This window comes from Phaenicophaeus curvirostris, chromosome 6 (genome assembly GCF_032191515.1).
Source record: "Phaenicophaeus curvirostris isolate KB17595 chromosome 6, BPBGC_Pcur_1.0, whole genome shotgun sequence".
NCBI lineage: Eukaryota > Metazoa > Chordata > Aves > Cuculiformes > Cuculidae > Phaenicophaeus > Phaenicophaeus curvirostris.
The window spans coordinates 2,938,565-2,961,299 of NC_091397.1; the positions used below are offsets into that span (position 1 = coordinate 2,938,565).

At 42.7% G+C, this 22,735-nt stretch overlaps 2 protein-coding genes across 2 annotated transcripts in view; one reads left to right on the forward strand and one right to left on the reverse strand.

Annotated features, from left to right (window-relative positions):
- C6H1orf35 (chromosome 6 C1orf35 homolog) overlaps positions 1–22,735 on the reverse strand; it is a 404,048-nt gene that overhangs the window by 162,671 nt on the left and 218,642 nt on the right. The gene's annotated exons all lie outside the window — the stretch shown is intronic.
- The window catches only part of OBSCN (obscurin, cytoskeletal calmodulin and titin-interacting RhoGEF), a 202,336-nt gene that overhangs the window by 32,738 nt on the left and 146,863 nt on the right, over positions 1–22,735 (forward strand). The window contains exons 8-15 of the mRNA XM_069859115.1: positions 6,008–6,280; positions 9,403–9,678; positions 10,323–10,598; positions 14,908–15,183; positions 15,730–16,005; positions 16,703–16,978; positions 20,964–21,233; positions 21,597–21,872. Coding sequence (XP_069715216.1) covers positions 6,008–6,280; positions 9,403–9,678; positions 10,323–10,598; positions 14,908–15,183; positions 15,730–16,005; positions 16,703–16,978; positions 20,964–21,233; positions 21,597–21,872 — 2,199 coding nt within the window. The remainder of the gene's footprint in view (positions 1–6,007; positions 6,281–9,402; positions 9,679–10,322; positions 10,599–14,907; positions 15,184–15,729; positions 16,006–16,702; positions 16,979–20,963; positions 21,234–21,596; positions 21,873–22,735) is intronic.

Sequence of the window (22,735 nt, forward strand, 5' to 3'; positions counted from 1 at the left end):
GGCATGGAATTAAATGATCTTTAAGGTCCCTTCCAACTCAAACCATTCTATGATTCATTCTATGATTCTGTGATTAAGGGACAGAAAGCGAGTGCTCCAGAGACAGTGCAGCGAGTTGTGATAACTCCCCATCAACATCTAGCACTGGCAGCGTCTACAGTCCCAAAGTAGGAGAATTTGGGAGTAAACCTGGGATCTAACACTGTTTCAGTGTACGAGATGTGCTTTCACTCAAATTGCCATCTCATTCTTCCATAAGATTGAATGATGTAGTTGTAAATGTGATGTAGTGACAATGTACTCTTGTTGTGAAGAAATTCAGCCACAGGAGCAGAACATCATGCACTTGATCCCATGTCTGCCCTGTACTTGTTATGTGATATTGGATAAGTCACTGAGGGGAGCCAGTTCAGATTTGACTGAAGTTCTGAAGTCTGATAGGAATGGTTGGACTCGGTGATCTGTTGGGTCTCTTCCAACCTGGTTATTCTGTGATTCTATGATTCTATGATTCTGATGGACCAAGTTCATCTTGGCATTGTGGGATGTTTTTGTTATTTGTTTGAGGTTTTGTTTCCTGTCAATACCATAGTGAATAAGGGTAGACTTCACTGGGTCGCGCTGGATGGCTTCACTCGTTTCTGTTTGCAGGGTATTCAGACGAAAAATCATCTTTAAAATTGTCTAAGAACCACCTTTTGAAAGACTTTTCCATGTTTCTGCCTTAAATAGTTTGAAAAATTTATAGAATTCCTTTGCATTATTATAATTTTTACAGGTGTGTAGTTTGTTCCTTCCACTTTCTAGTTTAAAAAATAATGCATGCGACTACTAATGTTTGCTTAATGTTTAATTAATGTTTGGTGCTCAGAATTGGTAAATGTATGGATCTCAGCAGATTGAGAGATCTTGGGCTAACCCCTTTTCCCTGTTCTGCTTTCTGCATGTGAGTTTTGTGATGAAGCTTTGTGGTTGGGTTTTAAGTGCCTTTATGGCAGCAGATGATCTTGCATTAAAGACTAAAAGAAATACTCCTAACAAGCAGGCAGACGGCAGAAAGGAAAATGTCATTTTATTTTAATATTTCCCGTTTGCTAGATTTGGACTAATGTTGTTTTATAACCTCCCTGTTGTTTGGCTCTTCTTATCTCCATGATCCTTCCCTCCTGATCACTTGTTACCTAGCTGGTATGCACGTCCACTCCCAGAGCAAGACATGGAGTCTCAAGCCTCTAACTTGAAGCCAAAAACATTAAGGCTCTCTCTTACAAGCCTTCCCAGCTGTGCAATCTATCATGAACTAGTTCATAACAAAGTTTCCTCAGCCATGGATGGGACCAGGTTTTGGATGAAAAGCACAAGTGTATCCCCAGATCATTCCTCTAGACTATCTAGAGGTCTACTGGGGTTCAAAGTATAAAACCCGACTCCAAGAGATTGTAGCCTGTTGTCAGACATTATCTGGGGTGAGCTCCATAGCTCTTTTGCTTTGAACTGGCAAGCTCAGTTTGTAAAGCCTGTTGATTTCTGTGTTCTGTCCCATAACTCACCCCCCACCTTCTTCCTGGCAATGATCTCACTTTTTCTAAACCAAGTACATATGAAATGCTTCAGCATCTTATCCTGTTGGCTTCTCGCCCTCCTTGGTCTGTAGAAAGAACAAAGTCCTGGAGTAATGTGTGTGTTTTGCGTTTGACAAGTTCTTGGTTATTCTCAGAGAGCAAACTCAAAATAGCAATGAAGAAAGCTGAGAAAAATGATTAGAAAAATGTTACTACATTTATGGAGGGAGGAATTTGCTGTTGACACTTGGCAACTGTTTTTAGTTTTTGTTTTCTTCTCTCTCTCTGCCACTTCAACACAATTTTTCACACTGACAGGCCTACTGACATATATAATTGAATTAGCTGATGGATGTTTCCTCATGCTTTTCACTGTAATATGGTGATCAAATGAGTAGGCAATGCTGTTATTTTAAAATCTGTGTTGACAAGTGATCATAGAATCATAGAATGATAGACTCACCAGGTTGGAAAAGACCCACCGGATCATTGAGTCCAACCATTCCCATCAATCACTAAACCATGTCCCTTAGCACCTCATCCACCTGTCCCTTAAACCCCTCCAGGGAAGGTGACTCAACCACCTCCCTGGGCAGCCTGTTCCAGTGCCCAATCACCCTTTCCATGAAAAATTTTTTCCTAATATTCAGCCTAAACCTCCCCCGGCGGAGCTTGAGGCCATTCCCTCTCGTCCTGTCCCCTGTCACCTGGGAGAAGAGCCCAGCTCCCTCCTCTCCACAACCTCCTTTCAGGTAGTTGGGAGAGAGCAATGAGGTCTCCCCTCAGCCTCCTCTTCTCCAGGCTAAACAACCCCAGCTCTCTCAACCGTTCCTCATAAGGCCTGTTCATAGCTTGATTCTTGGAGAATCAGTTTTGATATGTCTCATCCTTGTAGACTGAGACTCTGTCACTGTCCCAGTGTTCCACCTCTCAGCATTGCCCCGTTTCGTCTCTTCCTCCTGTAAATCAGACACAACCAGCGGGTGAATCATTTGATGTGCAAGTCAGCAGTGTCTGGCACATGCGCATCACATGGCTCCCAAGAGGCCACCTCGCCGAGCTGCAGCCAGAGCTGCAGTGTCATTTACTGGGCGTCCTGCCCAAAGAGCCCCGCTTGAAAACGCACTTGCGATTTATCACTGCAGTCCCCCCACTGCCATGACACTTCACGTGCCAGGCATCCCCTGGCACATGACCTCCTGCCTTGAAATTGGGACATCCGAGAAGTCGCCTTCAGACTTAGAATCATAGAATCACAGAATCATAGAATCACCAGATTGGAAGAGACTCACCGGATCATTGAGTCCAACCATTCCTATCAAACACTAAACCATGTCCCTCAGCATCTCGTCCACCCGTGCCTTAAGCACCTCCAGGGAAGGTGATTCAGCCACCTCCCTGGGCACTTCTGTGGCTGTGTTTTTCACTCTTGGTTTCTAAGGAAGTGGAAGGTGCGTGAATGAACCCATCTCTCTCTTCTTCCTTCCAAACTTTTTAATCTGTGCGCTGAGTGATGTTTGTGGAGAAGTAGAGGTCGCAGCAGCGTTGTCCCCTGCAGGCTTCATGAGCATAGATGGTTGCATAGAGGAGGACTGTGGTCTTGTCCTTCTGAAGGAAAATCTCCACCATTATGAGTCATTAGTGAAATAAAAGGAAACAGAGGCCCCAAGGGAAAAAAAATACCAAAAAAACCCAACTACATAAAAAAAATAAGGTTTTCCTTATTTTAATGCTTCTGATGTGACTTCTTTACCCATAGATATTGCTTCTAATAGGCAGACTTAATAAACATGAGAAAACAGGGCTGGTAGGAACCTGGAGAGGTCAAATGCAAGCTCCTGTCTCTGCCAGCAGCTGGTGATGGAACAGAGTCCCTTGATGACCAGAACTGGAGAGACTCTTGGCTGCACCACCTCATCCTTCCCTTTCCCTATTTCTTTGCTTCTCGGGTATTTCTTAGTCTTAGATTTAGGGACCTCTTTTCTTTCTTACCTGTGTACTGCTTGGCAAGTCTATTCACTCTTCATCATCAAAGGAAGCATGGTCAAGCAGGAGGTGATTCTGCCCCTCTGTTCCTCTCCTGTGAGACCCCACCTGGAGTATTGTGCCCAGTTCTGGAATCCTCAACATAAGAAGGATACGGAGCTGTTGAAATAGGTCCAGAGAAGGACTACAAGGATGATCAGAGGCCTGGAGCACCTCTACTATGAGGACAGGCTGAGAGAGTTCGGGTTGTTCAGCCTGGAAAAGCAAAGGGTCTGAGGAGACCTTATAGCAGCCTTACAGTACCTGAAGGGGGTGTACAAGAAAGCTGGGGAGGGACTTTTTAAAAGGGCATGTATTGATAGGAATAGGGGGGATGGCTAAAAATTGGAGAGAGGCAGATTTAAACTAGACATGAGGAGAAAATTCTTCACAATGTGGGTGGTGAGGCACTGGCACAGGTTGTCCGGGGAACCTGTGGATCCCCCATTCCTGGAGGTGTTCAAGGACAGGTTAGATGGGGCCTTGAGCAGCCTGGTATGGTGGGAAGCATCCCTGTACATGGCTGGGGGTTGGAATTAGGTGATCTTTAAGGTCCTTTCCAACTCAAACTATTCTATGATTTTATTTTCACGTCTCCAGGCTCCGCTGCTGCAAGCTGATGAATATTGGTTTCCTATCAAATATTTGTTTGCAATTAAAAGCACTACCACAGACTTGGAGAAATTTAATGTACTTAAAAGCAGGGAAACTAAATGAAAACTCCTTCCTTATGGGGAGGGTCCCCTGATGTCTTTGTGCTAAAGGACATGAACCCATGTGTTGCACCTGGACGTAGCAATGATCACACCTTTGGAGCAAAAGGCTGAGAGTCACACTTAGCTGGTCCATACCATGGACTGTAACTGCTTGTTGCAGTATCAACAGTAAAATCTAATAACTGCTTCTGCCAGGCATTCTGCAGAGAGTTCTTAATTTGTATTGTGCAAGCACATTCTTGAAATCAAGGAAAAAAATGCATCCATAATCAAGGTTTTGATTTTAGTAGCTCTGCCAGCACAGTCAAAACAAAGTGACTTGATTGTGTGCATTGATTTAAATATTATGTTCAGAAGAGGTTTGAAAATTAATTTCATTATCTAGAGTAAAATGAGATTGTGGTTTAGGCTCATACTTTTAGCTAACACATTGGTGGGGTTTTGATTTGTGTTTTGAGGCAACTGGTTACTCAATTATTCCACTACGTGTTAATATGGTGCCAGATTTGTTATTTACCTTCTATGTTCCTGTTAATTTCTGGGAAGAAACTCCTTTTCATTTCAGTCCTATGGGATATCTGTATAGATTTTTAATTGACTATAATTTAATTTATCTAGATTGCATTTTAATATCTTTTGTAGTTGATTTATTTGCCAGGTAGTTAGAATACAATGATTGAATAGCCTTCATTGGTTTTGCTCCAGTTTGCTTGTGTCATGTTTCCTCATGTCTCCCAGCTTTTTTTCTTAAAGCCCTATTGCCTATGACTTTCTCTCCCATTCTCTCAGCCTCCTGTTTTTTCTCTTCTCTAGCTTTTGGACATATGATAATCAGTTATACGGTTTACAAAGGCTGTATTTTGTCTCTTTCTGCACCAGAATGTAGTAATTAGATCCACAATTAAACATGCATATTTGGTTTTATGATATATTAGAATCATAGAACAGTTTGGGTTGGAAGAGATCTTAAAGATGATCTAGTTCCAACCCCCCTGGCGTGGGCAGGGACATCCCACTAGATCAAGCTACCCAAGCCCCATCCAGCCTGGCCTTGAACACCTCCAGGGATGGGGCAGCCACACCTTCCCTGGGCAACCTGTGCCACGGCCTTAACACTCTCATTGTGAAGAAATTCTTCCTTATGTCTAGTCTAATTCTGCCCCTCTCCAGTTTATACCCATTGCCCCTAGTCCTATCACTACAAACCCCTGTAAACAGTCCCTCCCCAGCTTTCCTGTAGCCTCCTTCAGCTATTGGAAGGTCTCCTTGGAGGCTTCTCTAGGCATAACAACCCCAACTCTCTCAGCCTGTCCTCTTATGGGAGGTGCTCCAGCCCTCGGATCACCTCTGTAGCCTCCTCTGGACCCATTCCAACAGCTCCATCTCCTCCTTATTTTGAGGATTTCAGAAGTGGACACAGTACTCCAGATGAGGCCTCACAAGAGAGGAGCAGGAGGGCAGAATCACCTCCCTTGCTCTGCTGGCCACAATTCTTTTGGTGCAGCCTAGGATATGGTTGGCCTTCTGGGCTGCGAGTGCTGCTGGCTCATGTCAAGTTTCTCATCAACTGCACCCCCAAGTCCTTCTCTGCAGGGCTGCTCTCAATCACATCATCCCCATCCTGTATTAGTGCCCAATGTAGGTGTGTTTTATGTATTTACTGCTCTCCACGCAATTCTTTACCAGCACTATGTTTTGTTTCAGCACTTGCAAACTTCATAAACAAAGAGAAAACCGGAGGAGTTATCAGGGCCATCTCTGGAAAACAGGCTGAATTTGTTTCCGAGACCTCTGAGGCCAACATCATGGTTAAGTGGTACAAAGATGGCAAAGAAATCACAGCCAGCAAGAAATTCACCATGGAAGACAAAGGAAAACTGCATAAGCTTGTGGCTTCAGCTGTGACTAAAGAAGATGAAGGAACATACACATGCAAAATTGGAGATGACACTCTTATTTTTGATTTAAAAGTCTCAGGTAAGTTTGTGATGTGAGTATGGGATCAGAGCCTGTGTTAGAAACTCAGAACTCTGTTCACTATACTTCTCTTGCCTTGCAGATAGCCAGGGTTTTGGGCCAAGCTTGCACAGCTTTGTTTCAGAGGCTCTGAGCCATACTGGGATCCCTATGAAAATTCATTTCAATAGCATCTCCTGCTATTCCCAAAGGACACTGTGATCTCTGAGACATCTCCCTGTGCTACTGTTGTTGAAGCCATTAATTCATGACACGTGATCATCAGCATGGACCACGTGCTAGAGCACGTGGCCGTGAGATCAAGCTCAGAACAGAAATGCCGATGCATTCCTTTCTAGGATGGAGCCAGAGTATAAAATTACACAAGAATTTGTCTGTGAAATTCAATATCTGTGAAATTCAGCTGATTCAATCATTTCCCTGGAAATGTTCAAGGCCAGGTTGGATGGGGTCGTGGGCAGCCTGATCTAGTGGGAGGTGTCCCTTCCCGTTGTAAGGGGCTTGGAATTAGATGATCTTTTAAGGTCTCTTCCAACCCAAACCATTCTATGATTCTATGAATTATTTGGCACAGCATTGGTTTTGAGGAATTGTCACAGTGTTTACTGAGCTAGAGGGCTTGCTTCCAGTTTACAACTGGCGTTTGCTCAGGTATTCACTCTGCAACCTGCCCCCAGTTCTCTTTGGCTGAGAATCCAACACTATGCGGTTTCACTTTGAGTGTAATTTATAGTCCTTGACTTTACCCATTGAAAAATTGGTTTGAAAGAGTCAAGCAGGCTCTGTCCAAACTGATTGCTGCAGAGTGAAAGTTACCCCCAAAAGGTGACTCGTATAATCTGATTTATACTGTCTAATAAGAGCTATCAAAGATGGATTTTAGAAGTTTTCTGGAGCTGCCTTTGTCTGAACATCGAGTGTAGAGGAAACCTGCATGGTAACCTGAGACTGGATACCTGATCTTTTGATGACCATGTGTAGCTTAGGTGGATCTTACCTGTAACTCCTACAACAAAACATCCCATGGCTCAGACAAATAGAATGGTTATCTGTTAAGTAACTGTGTCTTCATGAAATTTTTCATAAACAAGGGTTGAGTTACAGCGCGTTAACAAAACCTTAGCTAGGGCAAATTCCACCTTGTTTCACATGTCACCATAAAAAGTTTCCAGAGTGCTAAGAAGCACTGTGCAGTCAGGGGATGGCATTAGGGCAAGGAAATAAACTGTATTTATAATAATCACAGCATCATTTCTGTTAGAAAAGACCTCTAAGGTCATCAAGTCCCACTGTAAACTCAACACTGTCAAGTCTACTACTAAACTAAGTCCATGAGTGCCTCATCTACATATCTCTTAAATACCTCCAGGGATGGTGACTCCACCACTTCTCCAGTTCTTGACAGCTCTTTCACTGAAGTAATATTTCTTAATATCTAGATTAAACCAACCCTGGTTCAACTTGAGGCTGTTTCCTCTCATCCTATCACTTGTTATTTAGGAGAAGAGACCACCACCCACCTCGCTACAACCTCCTTTCAGGGAGTTGTAGACAGTGATAAGGTCTCCCAACAGACTCCTTTTCTCCAGGCTAAATAATCCCAATTCCCTCAGTGGCTCCTGCTAAGACTTGTGCTCCAGACCTTTCTCCAGCTTCACTGCCTGTCTCTGGACACACTCTAGCCCCTCAATGTCTTTCTTGTAGTGAGAGGCCCAGGATGAACACAGGATTTGAGCTGCAGCCTCTCCAACCCTGAGTACAGGGTCGTGATGCCTTCCCTGCTCCTGCTAGCCACTCTATATCTGATACAAGCCAAGATGATATTGGCCTTCTTGGCCACCTGAGCCACTGCTAGCTAATAAATCTCCCCATGACTCTAGGGACTGTACTTTCTTGATCATCTAATTTTTTAAAAATAAATCAGTCCTAATAATTACATTTTTTAATTAAATAATCGGTCTCTGATGCTACAGTTGTTCCTGTCCTGGCCATAGCATGGCACTTGTCCTTGGGATACTCAGTGACTGAAAGCAACAGTTGCTGCTAAAAGATGTGCAATACTAAGCTAAGGTTGGTTATAGCTGACAGCCATCAGCTTATTCTTCAGATGAGGGCTGGCTTGGTGGAACGAAGAGTATGAAATACCTGACATGCTCATCAGATATTGCTCATTAGCTTAGGGACAGGGTATGTTGCATAGGTTCACTCACATTTTGAATGCAAGGTGCTTGTTTCCACTTACTTAGCTGCCTTCGCTTTTACCTTTACAAATACACTTGTGGAAAGCCTGATTTGATAAAAAATGCTGTATTGTTGCTGCATGCTTGACACACACTGTGTGCATCCACAACTTGGGTGCAGCCACCAGAATGTGTAGTCAGCAGAGGTTGAGCAGGAACTTGTAGCCTTATGAGTTGTGAGCAGTTATGAGTCCTCTGCCTTGAAGATCAATTTCAGCAGAAAAATGTAATGCTATTGGTTCATATATTAGCTTAAAGCTGGAGAATATCTTAGCAATGGGATTATCCCATATGAGCCCTGCTCTGGTCTGGGGAAGAATTAGTCCAGTGGGAGGGAAGCTGTGAACAGGGAGCTGTAGGAATGGGCTGAGAAATGTGTAAAAAATGAAAAAAAAAAAAAAAGGCTTCTCATTACTCCTAACAAGATTTTTGGAGACTTCTTAGATATTTTCAAAGCTGTCTTGTGGACTGAGACATTAATATATATTCCCTAGAGCAAGTAGTGGTGATGCAAGTGTCAGCAACTTGAGGGCATCTCAGCTTGATTTAAAAGATCCACAAGGATGTAGGAGACATGAATGTGTTTGCACTGTAGCTGAGAGCAATTATCTGAAGATCAGGGGAGGAATTTGCATCATGTCAGAAAGTCAAGCATTAACATTCGTGTGCATAGAGACAGGAGGTGTGAATTAAAGCATGCATCAGGCTTTATGGTCTCATGATGCAATAGTACCATGCACTCATGCTTTCATTTACACCTCCAGGGATGAAACTTCACCCCCAAGTTTGATTAGCAGTGAAAAAAATGATCATTACTGTATCTTAACGTTGTTCTCCTCAGCCTAAATCAAGGCATAAACTGCTTTCTCTTTTTCTTTTCAGATGAAGCTGTTAGTTTTGTCAACAAGCCCAAAACAACTCCAGAAATCTCAGTCAAACCTTCTGAAAACCTTGAGCTGGTGTGTGAGTTATCAGCGGCGAGTGGAGCTGTGGTGTGGAAGAGAGATCAAATTGAGGTGAAGCAGGACCAGAGGACAACAATCATCTCCCAGGGAACACACCGCAAGCTCATCATCAAGAAGGTGACACAGCAAGACCAAGGGACTTATACCTGTGAAATGAAGGATGACAAAATGACATTCCAGGTCAAAGTCAGAGGTGAGACAATGCTAGAAATGCCAAAGATGAAGGAATATTCAATTTTGAGCAGTGTCTTCCATTTGGAGGATTATCTTACAACTTCTCTGATGGGGAAATATTTCAGCTGTAGGACTTGATTTTCAGCCAGCTGTCATGTCAACATTTTATATACACATTTTTGCATCCAGGACTAGTTGTCCTGCAGAATCATGGTGTGAGGTTGTGACAGAGGTGCAAGGGTAGAGAAAAGGGAAATGGGAGGTTTTTGAAGAGCTCTGATTAAATGGGGAATGACTGAATGTGAGTGACCAAAACATTCCTGGACATGAGGCTGCTCCCTTTACATTTTCTGGAAGCTTGGAGAGACAGAGGAAGAGGAAAAAAGAGAAGAGAAAAGCAGGTTCAGGCAGTGCATGTTGGTGCTGTAATTCCCAGGTTGAAATCTGTGCTCAAATTATGAGTATTTTTAAAATTATCTCAGAATTCCCATACACCTATTCACCTCCCACCAGAAAAAAGATATGAAGGTGCCTTCTGGTTTTAATGGGCCATCGTGATGCAACCTTTAAGGGGCAAGTAGAGTGAAACAGAGGGAACTTGATTGAGCGCTGGAGGAAATAACTGCAAAAAGCTGTGTGTGACTATTCTGGTTTTCTTAACAGAGACAGAAGACTTGTTTACAAACAAGGACAAAGTCCAAAGGGAGGTGAAAGCTGCACTATCAGAAAATGCCACCCTGAGCTGTGAGGTGGCCCAGGAGAAGACTGATGTGAAATGGTACAAGGAGGGGAAACTCATCACCTCAAGCAAGAAGTTCAAGGTGGAGACAGATGGCAAATCTCGTCGTCTGGTGGTGGGTCAGGTGGAGAAGAAAGATGCTGGGGAGTACACCTGTGAGGCTGCTGGTCAGAAACTGACCTTTAAGCTTGACGTGACAGGTGGGAGTCATATTTCATTGTCTTTTCTTTGTGTCTGGCCAAAAATTGGAGAAAACTCCTATTTTCTCTGTCAAAATATTAGAAATGCTGTTAAAATACTTCCTGGTATTGGTCTAAGCTGCTATTTCAGTGAGGCTGTGTAGGAAGGGGCAGATCTATTGGTTACATGCAGGTACCCTGACATCAGCTCCTCAACTCCCTATATATCTCCTTAGGCTTGGAGAGTGAACCAAAAGTCTTTGTTAGCAGGCACTGTACTAAAGGACCTTTTCCAATGTGATCAGTGTTGGTGTTCCCCCTCTTGTTACTTCTATTCATCCATGGAAGTCACTCTTTGTTGCATCTTTTCTCTACACAAAGTCCTCCCTCCCGAAGCAGAGAATTGCTTCAATTATTCTGCTGTCTGGCTGTGCACACACATATGTGAGCACAGCCTCTTAACTCCATGCACCACCAGCCTTTTGTGGACAAAGAGCACCAGTGGGCACTAACATGTGCAACTTGAATGATGATTTTTATTTAACAAATTTTCATCCAGCTTTTCTTCTACCACATCTTTCATCTGCCATCAGACGCCAAATTGTGAGAAGTGACTCACATCTAGTTGGAACTAGATGATCTTTAAGGTCCCTTCCAACCCAAACTATTCTATGATTCTAAGTGGTGCAAACACTTGTCTGCTGAATGATATTTAAACACTAGTGTTTACAAGATCTCTACTTTACTGTGGCTGTAAGGAGGATGTTTGGGAGTTGATGGTAGTGCACTGACCTAAAAATTTTGTGCCAGTTATACTGCAGTTATCTGCAGTCAGCTGGATCCAAAGGTGATGACTGTTCATTGTGATTTCTCCTTCTGTAGCAACCAGCCATGAGTTCAGAAATATTGATTTGTATTTGCATTTTTCACCTTAACAACATTCGGATTCTGAGGATTTAATACTGAGGCTGTTCTTTCACTCCAGCTACACTAGAGGCATCTTTTGTCTCAGTGTTTTTTGCAAGAAGTCCAGTAAGTTTTATTCAGGCTGCAGGCAGCCATGGGCATGTTGGCCACGCTCTGAGTGATCGTTTCTGAGTTGGATGATAAGAAAGGGTTTAGTTTTGTTCATATTCATAGCACTCTACTGTCTCTGAAGCCAAATACCTCTCTGTTAATGTTACAGTTCTTGTCTCATATTCTCAGCTGATCTATTTTCTTCTCTCCTTTCTTATGGCATGAAATTCACTGGGACCATCATTCTGGCAGAGGTCTGGCATTTTCTCAGCTGTGTAGAGAAGCAGCTGTTGTAGGAGTCTATTGACTTTCCTGCTCTCAGTCATGCTGGAGACCTGGAGTCCCTGCAGGGCATAGCTTGAGTGCAGTTCTCTTATAAAGGTTGCAGTCTTTACTGCTCTCCCACTGTCTCCAGGCATCCTGCTCCCTCCATCTTCTATATGAAAAGTGCAGCTGCTGCTATAGCATAAAGCTTTGCTGCTTCTGATAGTGTATATTGTAATCTATCAACTGTGTCTGTGTGTCTCTGCGTGGGGTACACAGGGTCTGAGTTGGGGCACTTTGGCTTTTTTCCATGACTAGTTTAGCTAATGCTTTTGGCTCAGGGAACTGCCTATTGCAGTGAAGGATGGATTATAATAACGGCAGATTTGAGAGGCATTTTTCAGGGAAAATGCAACCTGGATATTGATAGAAAGACCATTGGTATGAATCAAGTTCGTGCTCAGCTGCTGAAACCGCTTCATACATTACTGCAGAGGTGTAGTCAGAAAACACACAAATTTAGTATTTTTGCTCTTGAATTTCTCTAGCTGAGGGCTATTCTTAGCTGTCTGCCTCAGAAACCAAAGGTTTTCAACTCTCTTTCAAACTGGATGACTTCACGGCTGCGCAGGGTAATGTAACACCTTTCCTCCTCTGTCACGAGTGGAGAGTCCTTGCCTAGCTACTGTTGCTGTATTTCTCATGTGTACATCTGTAACATGACATGCAAGTCCAGCACTCACTGGAAAATGATCTGGTGTGAAAGTCAGAAGGGATTATGAGTACTCTGGGCAGTTGGCTCCTTTGCTGCAGAAATCCTCATCTTACTAGATTATTCCAAAGTGCAGCGGCTTTCTGGATCTTAATTTATCCTGTTACCCTTGCAGTCAGAAAGCTTTTCAGGGTTCCTGTACCCCAGGGCTCCACTGATAGCACAAAACCTTTGCTATTTAAGGACAGCTTGAAGGTTAGATGCTCAGTGTTGAGTACTGGGATGCAGTTATATCTTTTTGGCTTACTATAAAAAGAAGCTGGTGCTACACACCTTCATACTGGGCTATGCATACACCCAAAAGAGCTGATTCTGAAATATCGTTATTTTGAGATTCATGGCATGCAGTAAAATCCTTATTTGAAGTTGGCAAAAGCTCCATGTCCTGAAAATGTTTTTTTTCAGTGAACTTCACTAACCAGTTTCAGCTGAGGTTGGAAATGTTGTGTGCACTGAATACTTGTTTAACTTTAGAATAAAATTTTAAAGCAAGTTACTGACTAGTGTAAATCACTTTGAAAGCTGATTAAAAATTTTAGTCGTGTGCTATCACTATAAAAGTGGTTTAGATTGAAGGGCAAGAAAGAAGAGGACAAGTGGGTAACTCATTTTGAATATTCCTACCCTGCAGATGTGAAATCTTAAATACCTGACCAGTTGACACAGGCTGGTTTGCAACTCATTTGTTTAGTGCACCTTGCATGCTCAAGGTCCAAATTGTAGGTGGAAGTTACAACTGGCTGCAAAATTATAAACATTTTTGATGCAAATAATGGTGTGTGCTCAAGCTCTCTTAGATGTCAAAGTGCTGCTAAGTCTGCAGTGGGTTGACGTGTGCCTTTGAGGGCTTTTGCATCACCCAGCATACACCATGATGCTGCCTTGTTAATGACACCTTAATGACAATGACATCTCCTTACAGGCTTTATACAGCCAATGTAAACAGAGGAGCTCAAATATAGAGCAATTAAGCTGGGTTCCTTCTTCAGCTTGCTCCCTGCAGGACCTCTCTTTCTATGGACTGTGCAGTGTTGATGTCAAACCTGTGATGTGGCTCTCAGGACTGAACTTATCTCTGCTCCTTACCCTCCCAGGCAGATTCTGCCACTCAGAGTGCAGACATGACTCTATACAGAGGAAAAAGTCATCAAGGAGGAGTAAAGAATTGCTGCAGAGAGTGACGAGGGGAGGGGAGAGGGGAAGGCAGTAGCACAGGTTATGGAAGGGGTTTACTGTGACCACCAGAGAGAACCAAAAGCCTCCTAGGTCACCTTAACCAGGTAGCATGGATGCCTGAAGCTGAGTGGATGAATTATGTTCTACGCTTGCACTGCAATAAAGGGCAATAGCAAGCCCATACACTTGCTAGTCCAGTATTTATCTTTGGAGCTTGTGCTCTGTAGCATCAAAATTATGGACTCAGCCCTCAGGCACATACCAGGGACCCAAACAGGTATAGGCTGCCTCTGGTAAATGCTGCATAGAAACACAGAATCACCAGGTTGGAAAAGACCTCTTGGATCATCCAGTCCAAACATTCCTATCTGCCACTAAAACATGTCCCTAAGCACCTCATCCACCTGTCTTTTAAACACCCCCAGGGATGGGGTGCCCACCACCCTGGGCAGCCTCTGCCAGTGCCCAATGACCCTTTCTGTGAAATTTTTTTTCCTGATATTCAGTCTTGAGGCCATTCCCTCTTGTCCTATCACCTGTCACTTGGGAGAAGAGGCCAGCACCCACCTCTCTACAACCTCCTTTCAGGAAGTTGTAGAGAGCAGTAAGATCTCCCCTCAGCCTCCTCTTCTCCAGGCTAAACACCCCCAGCTCTCTCAGCCGTTCCTCATAAGGCCTGTTCTCCAGCCCCTTCACCAGCTTCATCGCTCTTCTCTGGACTCGCTCCAGAGCCTCAACATCCTTCTTGTGGGGAGGGGCCCAGAACCGAACACAGGATTCAAGATGTGGTCTCACTAGGACCTGCTGGCCATGCCATTTCTGAAATGTGTAGAAATATCATAAAGACAAAAAGATGGAAATTTATCTTTTTTCTTCATTACAAGAAATCTGAAAATGAGGCATAAAGACTACTCGGAAAGATATGATAATTTACGGACTATGTTTTCAGGATACTTGTTCTATGTGATAAGCAGAACTGCAAAGCAACGTTGTTTAAAAGTAATGATCCCGTAAAGCACCTACACAAAGAATATATAACATCTTCTTGTCACAAGCTATTTCTGTCTTATGTATTTTTCCCCTAATGTTTCCCTGTTTCAGAGTTAGAAGATGCATTTGTCAACAAAGAAAAGGTGCAGAAAGAGGTGAAAGTTGCGCTATCAGAAAATGCCACCCTGAGCTGTGAGGTGGCCCAGGAGAAGACTGATGTGAAATGGTACAAGGATGGGAAACTCATCACCTCAAGCAAGAAGTTTAAGGTGGAGTCGGAGGGCAAATCTCGTCGCCTGGTGGTGGGTCAGGTGGAGAAGAAAGATGCTGGGGAGTACACCTGTGAGGCTGCTGGCCAGAAACTCACCTTCAAGATTGTCATCACAGGTGGGAGATGTTGGCTGTCATCAGAGTGGTCCATGATGTCCCTTCACGTCAGAGCAAATCAATCACTCTCTGGCTGCTATGTTCTCTGTAGCCTAGATTTTCATTCAATAGTGAGGTTGATTGAACAACCAGCTTGTGTGCATCCATGGACATTTCCCAGATGTGTAAGAAAATAGGTTTGGAAGAAGTAGGAACGTAGGTCTGCTCAAGACAAACATAGAATGGGCAAAGCTTGCAAATGGAACCTTGTGGTGAATGAGGTTGGTTGCTTATTTGTGCATTACATTAAGGAACAAAAAGTCATATTTCTTGTGGATTCATGGAGATTTGAAGGTAAACTCCCGAGGTGCTGGGTAATTTTGCTCAGAAATAGCTGATGTGTTTTCTTAGGCTGTACAGAGGGCCATGTCATGAGTTCTGAGTGGAATCATTCAAAAATTATATAGCTGTGGTAGTTTCCTTAAGCAGGATTTTTCATTTGGGTTTGGACGCTTTGGACAATGTGAATATAAGTGTGACTTCTAAATTGCTTCTTCCAACCTACAGAAGCAGAGGATGCATTTATCAACAAGGACAAAGTAAAGAAAGATGTGAAAGCTGCACTATCAGAAAATGCCATGCTGAGCTGTGAGGTGGCCCAGGAGAAGACTGATGTGAAATGGTACAAGGAGGGGAAACTCATCACCTCAAGCAAGAAATTCAAGGTGGAGACGGATGGCAAATCTCGTCGTCTGGTGGTGGGTCAGGTGGAGAAGAAAGATGCTGGGGAGTACACCTGTGAGGCTGCTGGGCAGAAACTGACCTTCAAGCTTGATGTCACAGGTAGGAGATACGTTCGTTCTCACTACACAATGGTTGGTGGCTTCCCTTTATGACAGAGCAAAATGAATCACTCTCCAAGTTTGAGGATCTGTATAGCCTAGATGTTCATTGAGTACTGAGGTTGTTCAGGTAGCCAGCTTGTGTGTGTCCATTGTCACACAGATGCTTGTAGCTAGATGTCGTCATCATCTGTGAGATGAATTCCATTCAGCAGTGCTTCTTGTTTTCTATGTTTAGAGTAAAGAAAATTTAAACAAGTTTACATATGCTGTTGTGATTTATAGGGATAAAGGTAGGACCATCTCCTAGATGTGTAAGAAAACAGGTTTCGAATCATACTCAAGAAGTACCTAGAATGGGAAAGGTTACACTGGAGTCCCAGTGGCAGATAAGATTGGGGTTTTACACTTGTGTTTGTTAAAGAATGAAAAATCAGATTTCTTGTGGATCCGTGGTGATGGGAAGAACCTTAACTCCTGGGACATTTGTTGATTTTGCTCAGAAGTGGCTGATGTGTTGTCCTCAAGCTATGGAGATGGCCATGTCCTGTCTCAGTGTATCTTAGCTATGAGTGGGGCCCTTCCAAAGCAACAAAGCTGTGAGAAAGTTTTGTAAGCAGGATTTTGCATTTAGTTGTGAACATTTTGGACAACATGAGCATAATTGTGATTTTTAAGTTGCTTCTCCCACCCCACAGAAGCAGAGGACGCATTTATCAACAAGGACAAAGTGAAGAAAGAGGTAAAGGCTGCTCTGTCAGAAAATGCCACCCTGAGCTGTGAGGTGGCACAGGAGAAGACCAGTGTGAAATGGTACAAGGAGGGGAAACTCATCACCTCAAGCAAGAAGTTCAAGGTGGAGTCGGAGGGCAAATCTCGTCGTCTGGTGGTGGGTCAGGTGGAGAAGAAAGATGCTGGGGAATACACCTGTGAGGCTGCTGGGCAGAAACTGACCTTCAAGCTTGATGTGGCAGGTGGGAGATTATCTGATTTCTTTTTTTTTTTTTTCTGTAGCTATAAAGAATGTTTCATCATGAGATAGATTTACTCTCAGCCTTCATCTATATGGGTCAGCAACAAGACTTAAAGTGGTTTTCTTGAAAGTCTGTATTAAGGATATTTGTTTGGATGCTTTGTGAAAAAGTATTCTTCCCCTGATTTTGATCAGGAATGGTTATTAAGAAAATGATGATAGGATAAGACAATCACAAAACAATACTTCCACTCTTTAGGTGTCTGTATTTTCACACTAAGAATCTGTAGTTTCCATCCCTACTGGGATAGAGGTTTTCTGCCACATCTCTACAAGACATGGGATTGGTGAGAGAATTTGCCAGTATGACTTCATGAGGAATTACACAACACATATGATTTTGAATTTGTTTAGATCAGTAGCCAGTAGTTTGTATATGCTGGTGAGTCATCAATCTGTACCTTTCTGTCCTTGCTGTTAGTTAATATCTGTGGAAAATATTATCCAATACTTCCTTTCTCATCTTCCTTGTTTTTGTCTTGCTTGAAAGGCTTATGAGGGAAGAATACCTAAATTTGCTGTAGATATTTCTTTCCTGATTGTGGACCAGAAGAAAACCAATTAAAAACCAGTTAAAAGCACATCCCACCAAGTGATAAGGAACAATATGAATGCATTTGGTGCAAACATTTGCCCTTTCTTTCAATGGGTTCACCCAAGTTTAGTTTTAACTTCTTTTTAGAGGTGTGTGCATCTACGCAGCCTGGTGCACCATTCACATCTCTGAGCTCTTTATTTTGGACCAGTCGTGAACGTGATGATGCATCTTTCACACTAGAGGTGGTTTGTGACTGGCCAGCTCCCAATGTGGCCTGAGTAAAAACTTGATATTTTCACACTGAGATTCACGTGACCGCTACCTGTGGGTCTTGCAGAGGTTCAAGCTTACTTGGTTTCATTTTGCTTGCTCTGCCACGCGTGCATTCTGCGGTAAACGATGCTGGGAGTGACCCTACAAAGAAATTTGAGACAAACCTGCCTGACCCTCCTTTGTGTTTGGCAACTCTCTTTTATGCCAGAAGAACTATGGTCATTCTTATTCCATGGCTCAGTTATGTGAGTTTTTATTGTAGCTCCATGCAAGTGGTAGGAATAGTATAGGGTAAAACAGAGATCGTAATTTTATTTAAAGCAATGAATGCCTTTGATAGCAGAAGCTGTTAGAAAATACGTAGCAGATTATAAATGAAACCCTGAAAGGCAAAATTTAGCAAAGGATCTTATCACACTGTTTGAAGGAAAAGCTTTTCTTAGCTTCTTATGGAAGGATCTTCTCATCAGGAGATCTTTACTCTCTGCTGGCTACAGCAAGGCACTGAAGTGCTCCCAGTGGTTGTTTGCGCTTGCAACTGAGCAAGTGAGAAAGCTGTGGACAGCAATAATGCAGGGTTGCATGAGGCTTTTGGATGAAAACCCAAAGGCTGGCCTGTTTTCAGGGCTTGTGAGGAACAGCAATATTCGTGAGAGAATATCCCATGGCTTGGACACTGAAAGGTCACTTTTTCAGGGTATAGCAGTGTCCTCTGCAGGTTGACTGTCACCACTCTTCTCTGCATCTCACGTCCCCTCCATAAAAAGGGATACGAAGGTTGGATCCAGCCTGAATTTTGGCAGTTCTTGCTTTCTTACTACAGTTCCTAACCCCAGAGAAGCAGTGTTCCAGCAGAGCTGTTCTTTTTTTCAATTCCTTATTAGAGCTTTGCCTTTTAGAGGATTTTAGAGGGCAGTTATGTATTTTTTTTACTGGCTTTTTCCTTCCTTCTTTTCCACTGGGTAGGATTATTTTCCACTAATGAAGTTTCTGAACACTTTAGTGTGAAGATACCAGGTTCCACACTGAGTTTTGAACAAATTGTTCATGATTTATTTCTTATCAGTTCTTATAATTCATACAAGTTTGCTAATTCAAAATAATTGTGCAACAGAGATCATAGAATCATAGAAGCATAGAATAGTTTGGGTTGGAAGGGACCTTAAAGATCATCTAGTTCCAACCTCTCTGCCATGGGCAGGGACACCTTCTACTGGATCAAGCTGCCCAAGGCCCATCCAACCTGGTCTTGAACACCTCCAGGGATGGGGCAGCAACAGCTTCCCTGGACATTAATTCCAGATATTAAATTAATTCCTCTATTTGCTTCAGTCTAGATCATCTTATGATCCCCATGTCCAAGATTATTGCCCATACCCAGCTTCAAAAATGATGTTACTGGAATTTACCAAAACCAAGACTAAAATCAAATTACTGTTCTTAATTCAGTGTCTGCCTGACTGGAGAACTGGAGAGAGATTACATCTGGAAATCCAAGATGCTGCAGGCACAGCTCCTGCAGAGTCTTCCAAGATGATTAGGGGACTGGAGCACATGTCATATTTATTCAGGCTGGAGAAGAGAGGTCAAAAAGCTTTTATTGCAGCCTACAGCTATCTAATGGGAGGACATAGAGTCCACAGCTTCACATTCTTCTCAAAGATGCATAGTGATGGGAGTGATCCTGAAAACACCAGCAAATAATCTCTCTAATACTTGTTTCGGAGTTTTCGAAGCAAACATCCTTTGTTACAGTGCCGAATGCAAGGGGGATAATTCCACCAATCATGCATAATGAGACAAGAGCTAGTTACAGAATGTATTTCCCACTTACACACGTGTAAAATTTCCCAGAAATCTTATGCACATTCTATTACTTTCCAAAGACTAATTGTAGTGTTATTATGAACTTCACAACAGCCAAATTTCTGCTGATTGGAATAATGCTAGCAAGTCAGTTCTCTGTCTAACCCTTCATTTTTAGATGGAGAAAGACTGCAAACAGGGATGATTGTAGAAGACACATCCGTACAGCACAGATCATACTTAACAGAAGACACTATCATTTGTCAGGAGAATAGTGTCTGAAAAAACATTGTTTGAAAAAACATGCTATCAGAGGGACATTTTGGTTAACTTTCAAAAAAAAAGTAGTTACTTAGATGAAACTTAACTGAAGTTAGAAAACTAATTCTATAGAAAAGTAATTCTACTTTGCCTTAAATCAGAATATTCCACTTTTTGCAATAGTACCTACTTCTTGTACCAGGAGAAGAGGCAAAGTACACAAATTAGAATATGGGGAGTTCTGAAAACGTATTAGGAAAAACTTGCACCATGAGGGTGGTCAAACTCTGGAACAGGAGCTTTGTTGTGGTGGTATCTCCACTGCTGGAGATATTCAAAACTCAATGGGAGATGGCCCTGAGTAACTCAATGTACTTTTATCTGCTGAGGGTGGGGAATTAGGGCTGGATGACCTCCAGAGATCACTCATAACCTATTTTGTGACTATGCTGTTGTGCTATTAGTAGCACATATTCTGTGGAACGTATCTAGGAAATGATGCTGTTCCATAAGGACACAACTCCATGTAAATCTTCGTGAAGGTACTCTAGGTTTTTATGCATCTATGTCATAACAATTATAATTTTTTTTTCCTGAAAATTACTTGGACCCAGGTATGCGGACAGTGCAGGGAAATGAAGGATTTGTTTGTTATGAATACGCAGCCCAGTCTTTCATACGAGTGAATAGAACATGACCTTCTTCCCCAAAAGAGTTCATCCTGCCTGGCCTGAAGAGAATTATGGTACAGAGTATGCATAGGAAAGCTGCCATAGTACTAAAGATCAGGCATGGTAGTTCTTTTTGCTGCTCAAACGAGCAGCAGCCAGAAACTGTGCTGTCTGGAAGAAATCTGTTTCTGCCAGTGCTACCACAAGAATTTGCTTAACTCTGACTCTATTAACTCTTTGGATTTTACATGTGCTTTATTTAAACTGTTATCTACCAGGTGGTTTCCCATTGAAAACCTTCTAGCATATAATCTTGGAGGGAAAGCTTTAATTTTCATAGTCTTTTTTCTAAAATTTACTTTTTTCCAATCTTGCAGATGACGTGTTTGAACATAAAGACAAAATAAATAAAGAGGTGAAAGCAGTGCTGAAGGAGAATGCCACCCTGAGCTGTGAGGTGGCCCAGGAGAAGACTGATGTGAAATGGTACAAGGAGGGGAAACTCATCACCTCAAGTAAGAAATTCAAGGTGGAGTCAGAGGGCAAATCTCGTCGCCTGGTGGTGGGTCAGGTGGAGAAGAAAGATGCTGGGGAGTACACCTGCGAGGCTGCTGGGCAGAAACTGACCTTCAAGATTGATGTCACAGGTGAGAGAAGATTCTCTGGCCCAGCCTTCCTATTTCTAGAATATTTAGAAAAATGAATATAATTATATATCTTCTATGTAGAACAGTATGAAATCTTTAAGACATGGAGCTCCATCCTTGAAAAAAATTCTCAGTGATTTTTAGAGTAAAGGTGAAGAGTGGTAGAGTGTTTATCCAATGTCTGCACTCAACCCCCAAACAAAACACAAAAACTTAGCACAAAGCCATTTGGATGTTCCACCAATAGTTTTAGACATGCATTGTCAAGTCAGAAACTTGGTTTCCAGTGTTACAAGTAAGCTGTGGTGAGAGCATGGGCAACAAGATATTTCGATATCACTCTGAATTTCTCTCTCTTCTCAGAGCCAGAAGTTGTATTTACAAACAAGGACAAGGTCCAGAAGGAGATAAAAGCTGCTCTGTCAGAAAATGCCACCCTGAGCTGTGAGGTGGCCCAGGAGAAGACCGATGTGAAATGGTACAAGGATGGGAAACTCATCACCTCAAGCAAGAAGTTCAAGGTGGAGTCAGAGGGCAAATCTCGTCGTCTGGTGGTGGGTCAGGTGGAGAAGAAAGATGCTGGGGAGTACACCTGTGAGGCTGCTGGTCAGAAACTGACCTTCAAGCTTGATGTCAAAGGTGAGAGAAGATTCTTTTTCACATCTTTCCTGTTTCTAGATTATTTATATAAATTAGTATTATTTCATGGGATCTTTTCCTGTTACGTTTCAAATTTTTGGAGAACATCATGACTTGGCTCTCAATGAGAAATGGGACAAAGAGTTACAAATGCAGTTCTCTATATCTTCTATGTAAACTTGCTCAAATCCTTAAGACAAGGAGGTCCGTCTTTGAAAAACTCTAGAGCTACCCATCACTGCAGGAACAGAACCATGAAAAGGAAAGTACTGACGGCACATCTCCATCTCCACATGTTGGTACAACCAGAAAAATTTGCAAAGCAGATGATTCTCAGTGTGTTTCAGAGAAGAGCCATGGTGGAGAGCATTTGGGTGTCTTCTTGATGTCTGCACTCTTTTTCTTTCTCTTGCAAGAGCTCATATGATCCTGGGGGTTGAATATGACATTAAGGCTTGATATATGTGGAGGTCTCAATGGCATCAGGTGAATGACATCTAGGGAAAGGGACTGTCATGGGGACTCATTTTAGATGCATCACGCTACTGGGGCTGTAGAGTAGGAGAATGGATTCAGCTTTCCAACTCACTCCCTGCCTCCTGATACTCTTCAAAGTGAGCTGACTAATGTGTCTAATAGAGAACAAGAGGATTTCACCACTTGCATAGAAGGATGTGAGATGGGCTGGGTTTTTCTCAAGGCTGCACGAGAAGTAATAATAGAGTCCTAAACATATAAGTCCTGGTTTTATGACCCTTTGTGGTGAAGAAAGTCACCTAGTGCCAACAGGACAGTAACAGCAGGAAACGCAGCCATAGGGAACAAAATGAATCAATGATACGGGGCTGTAAGACAATCAATGT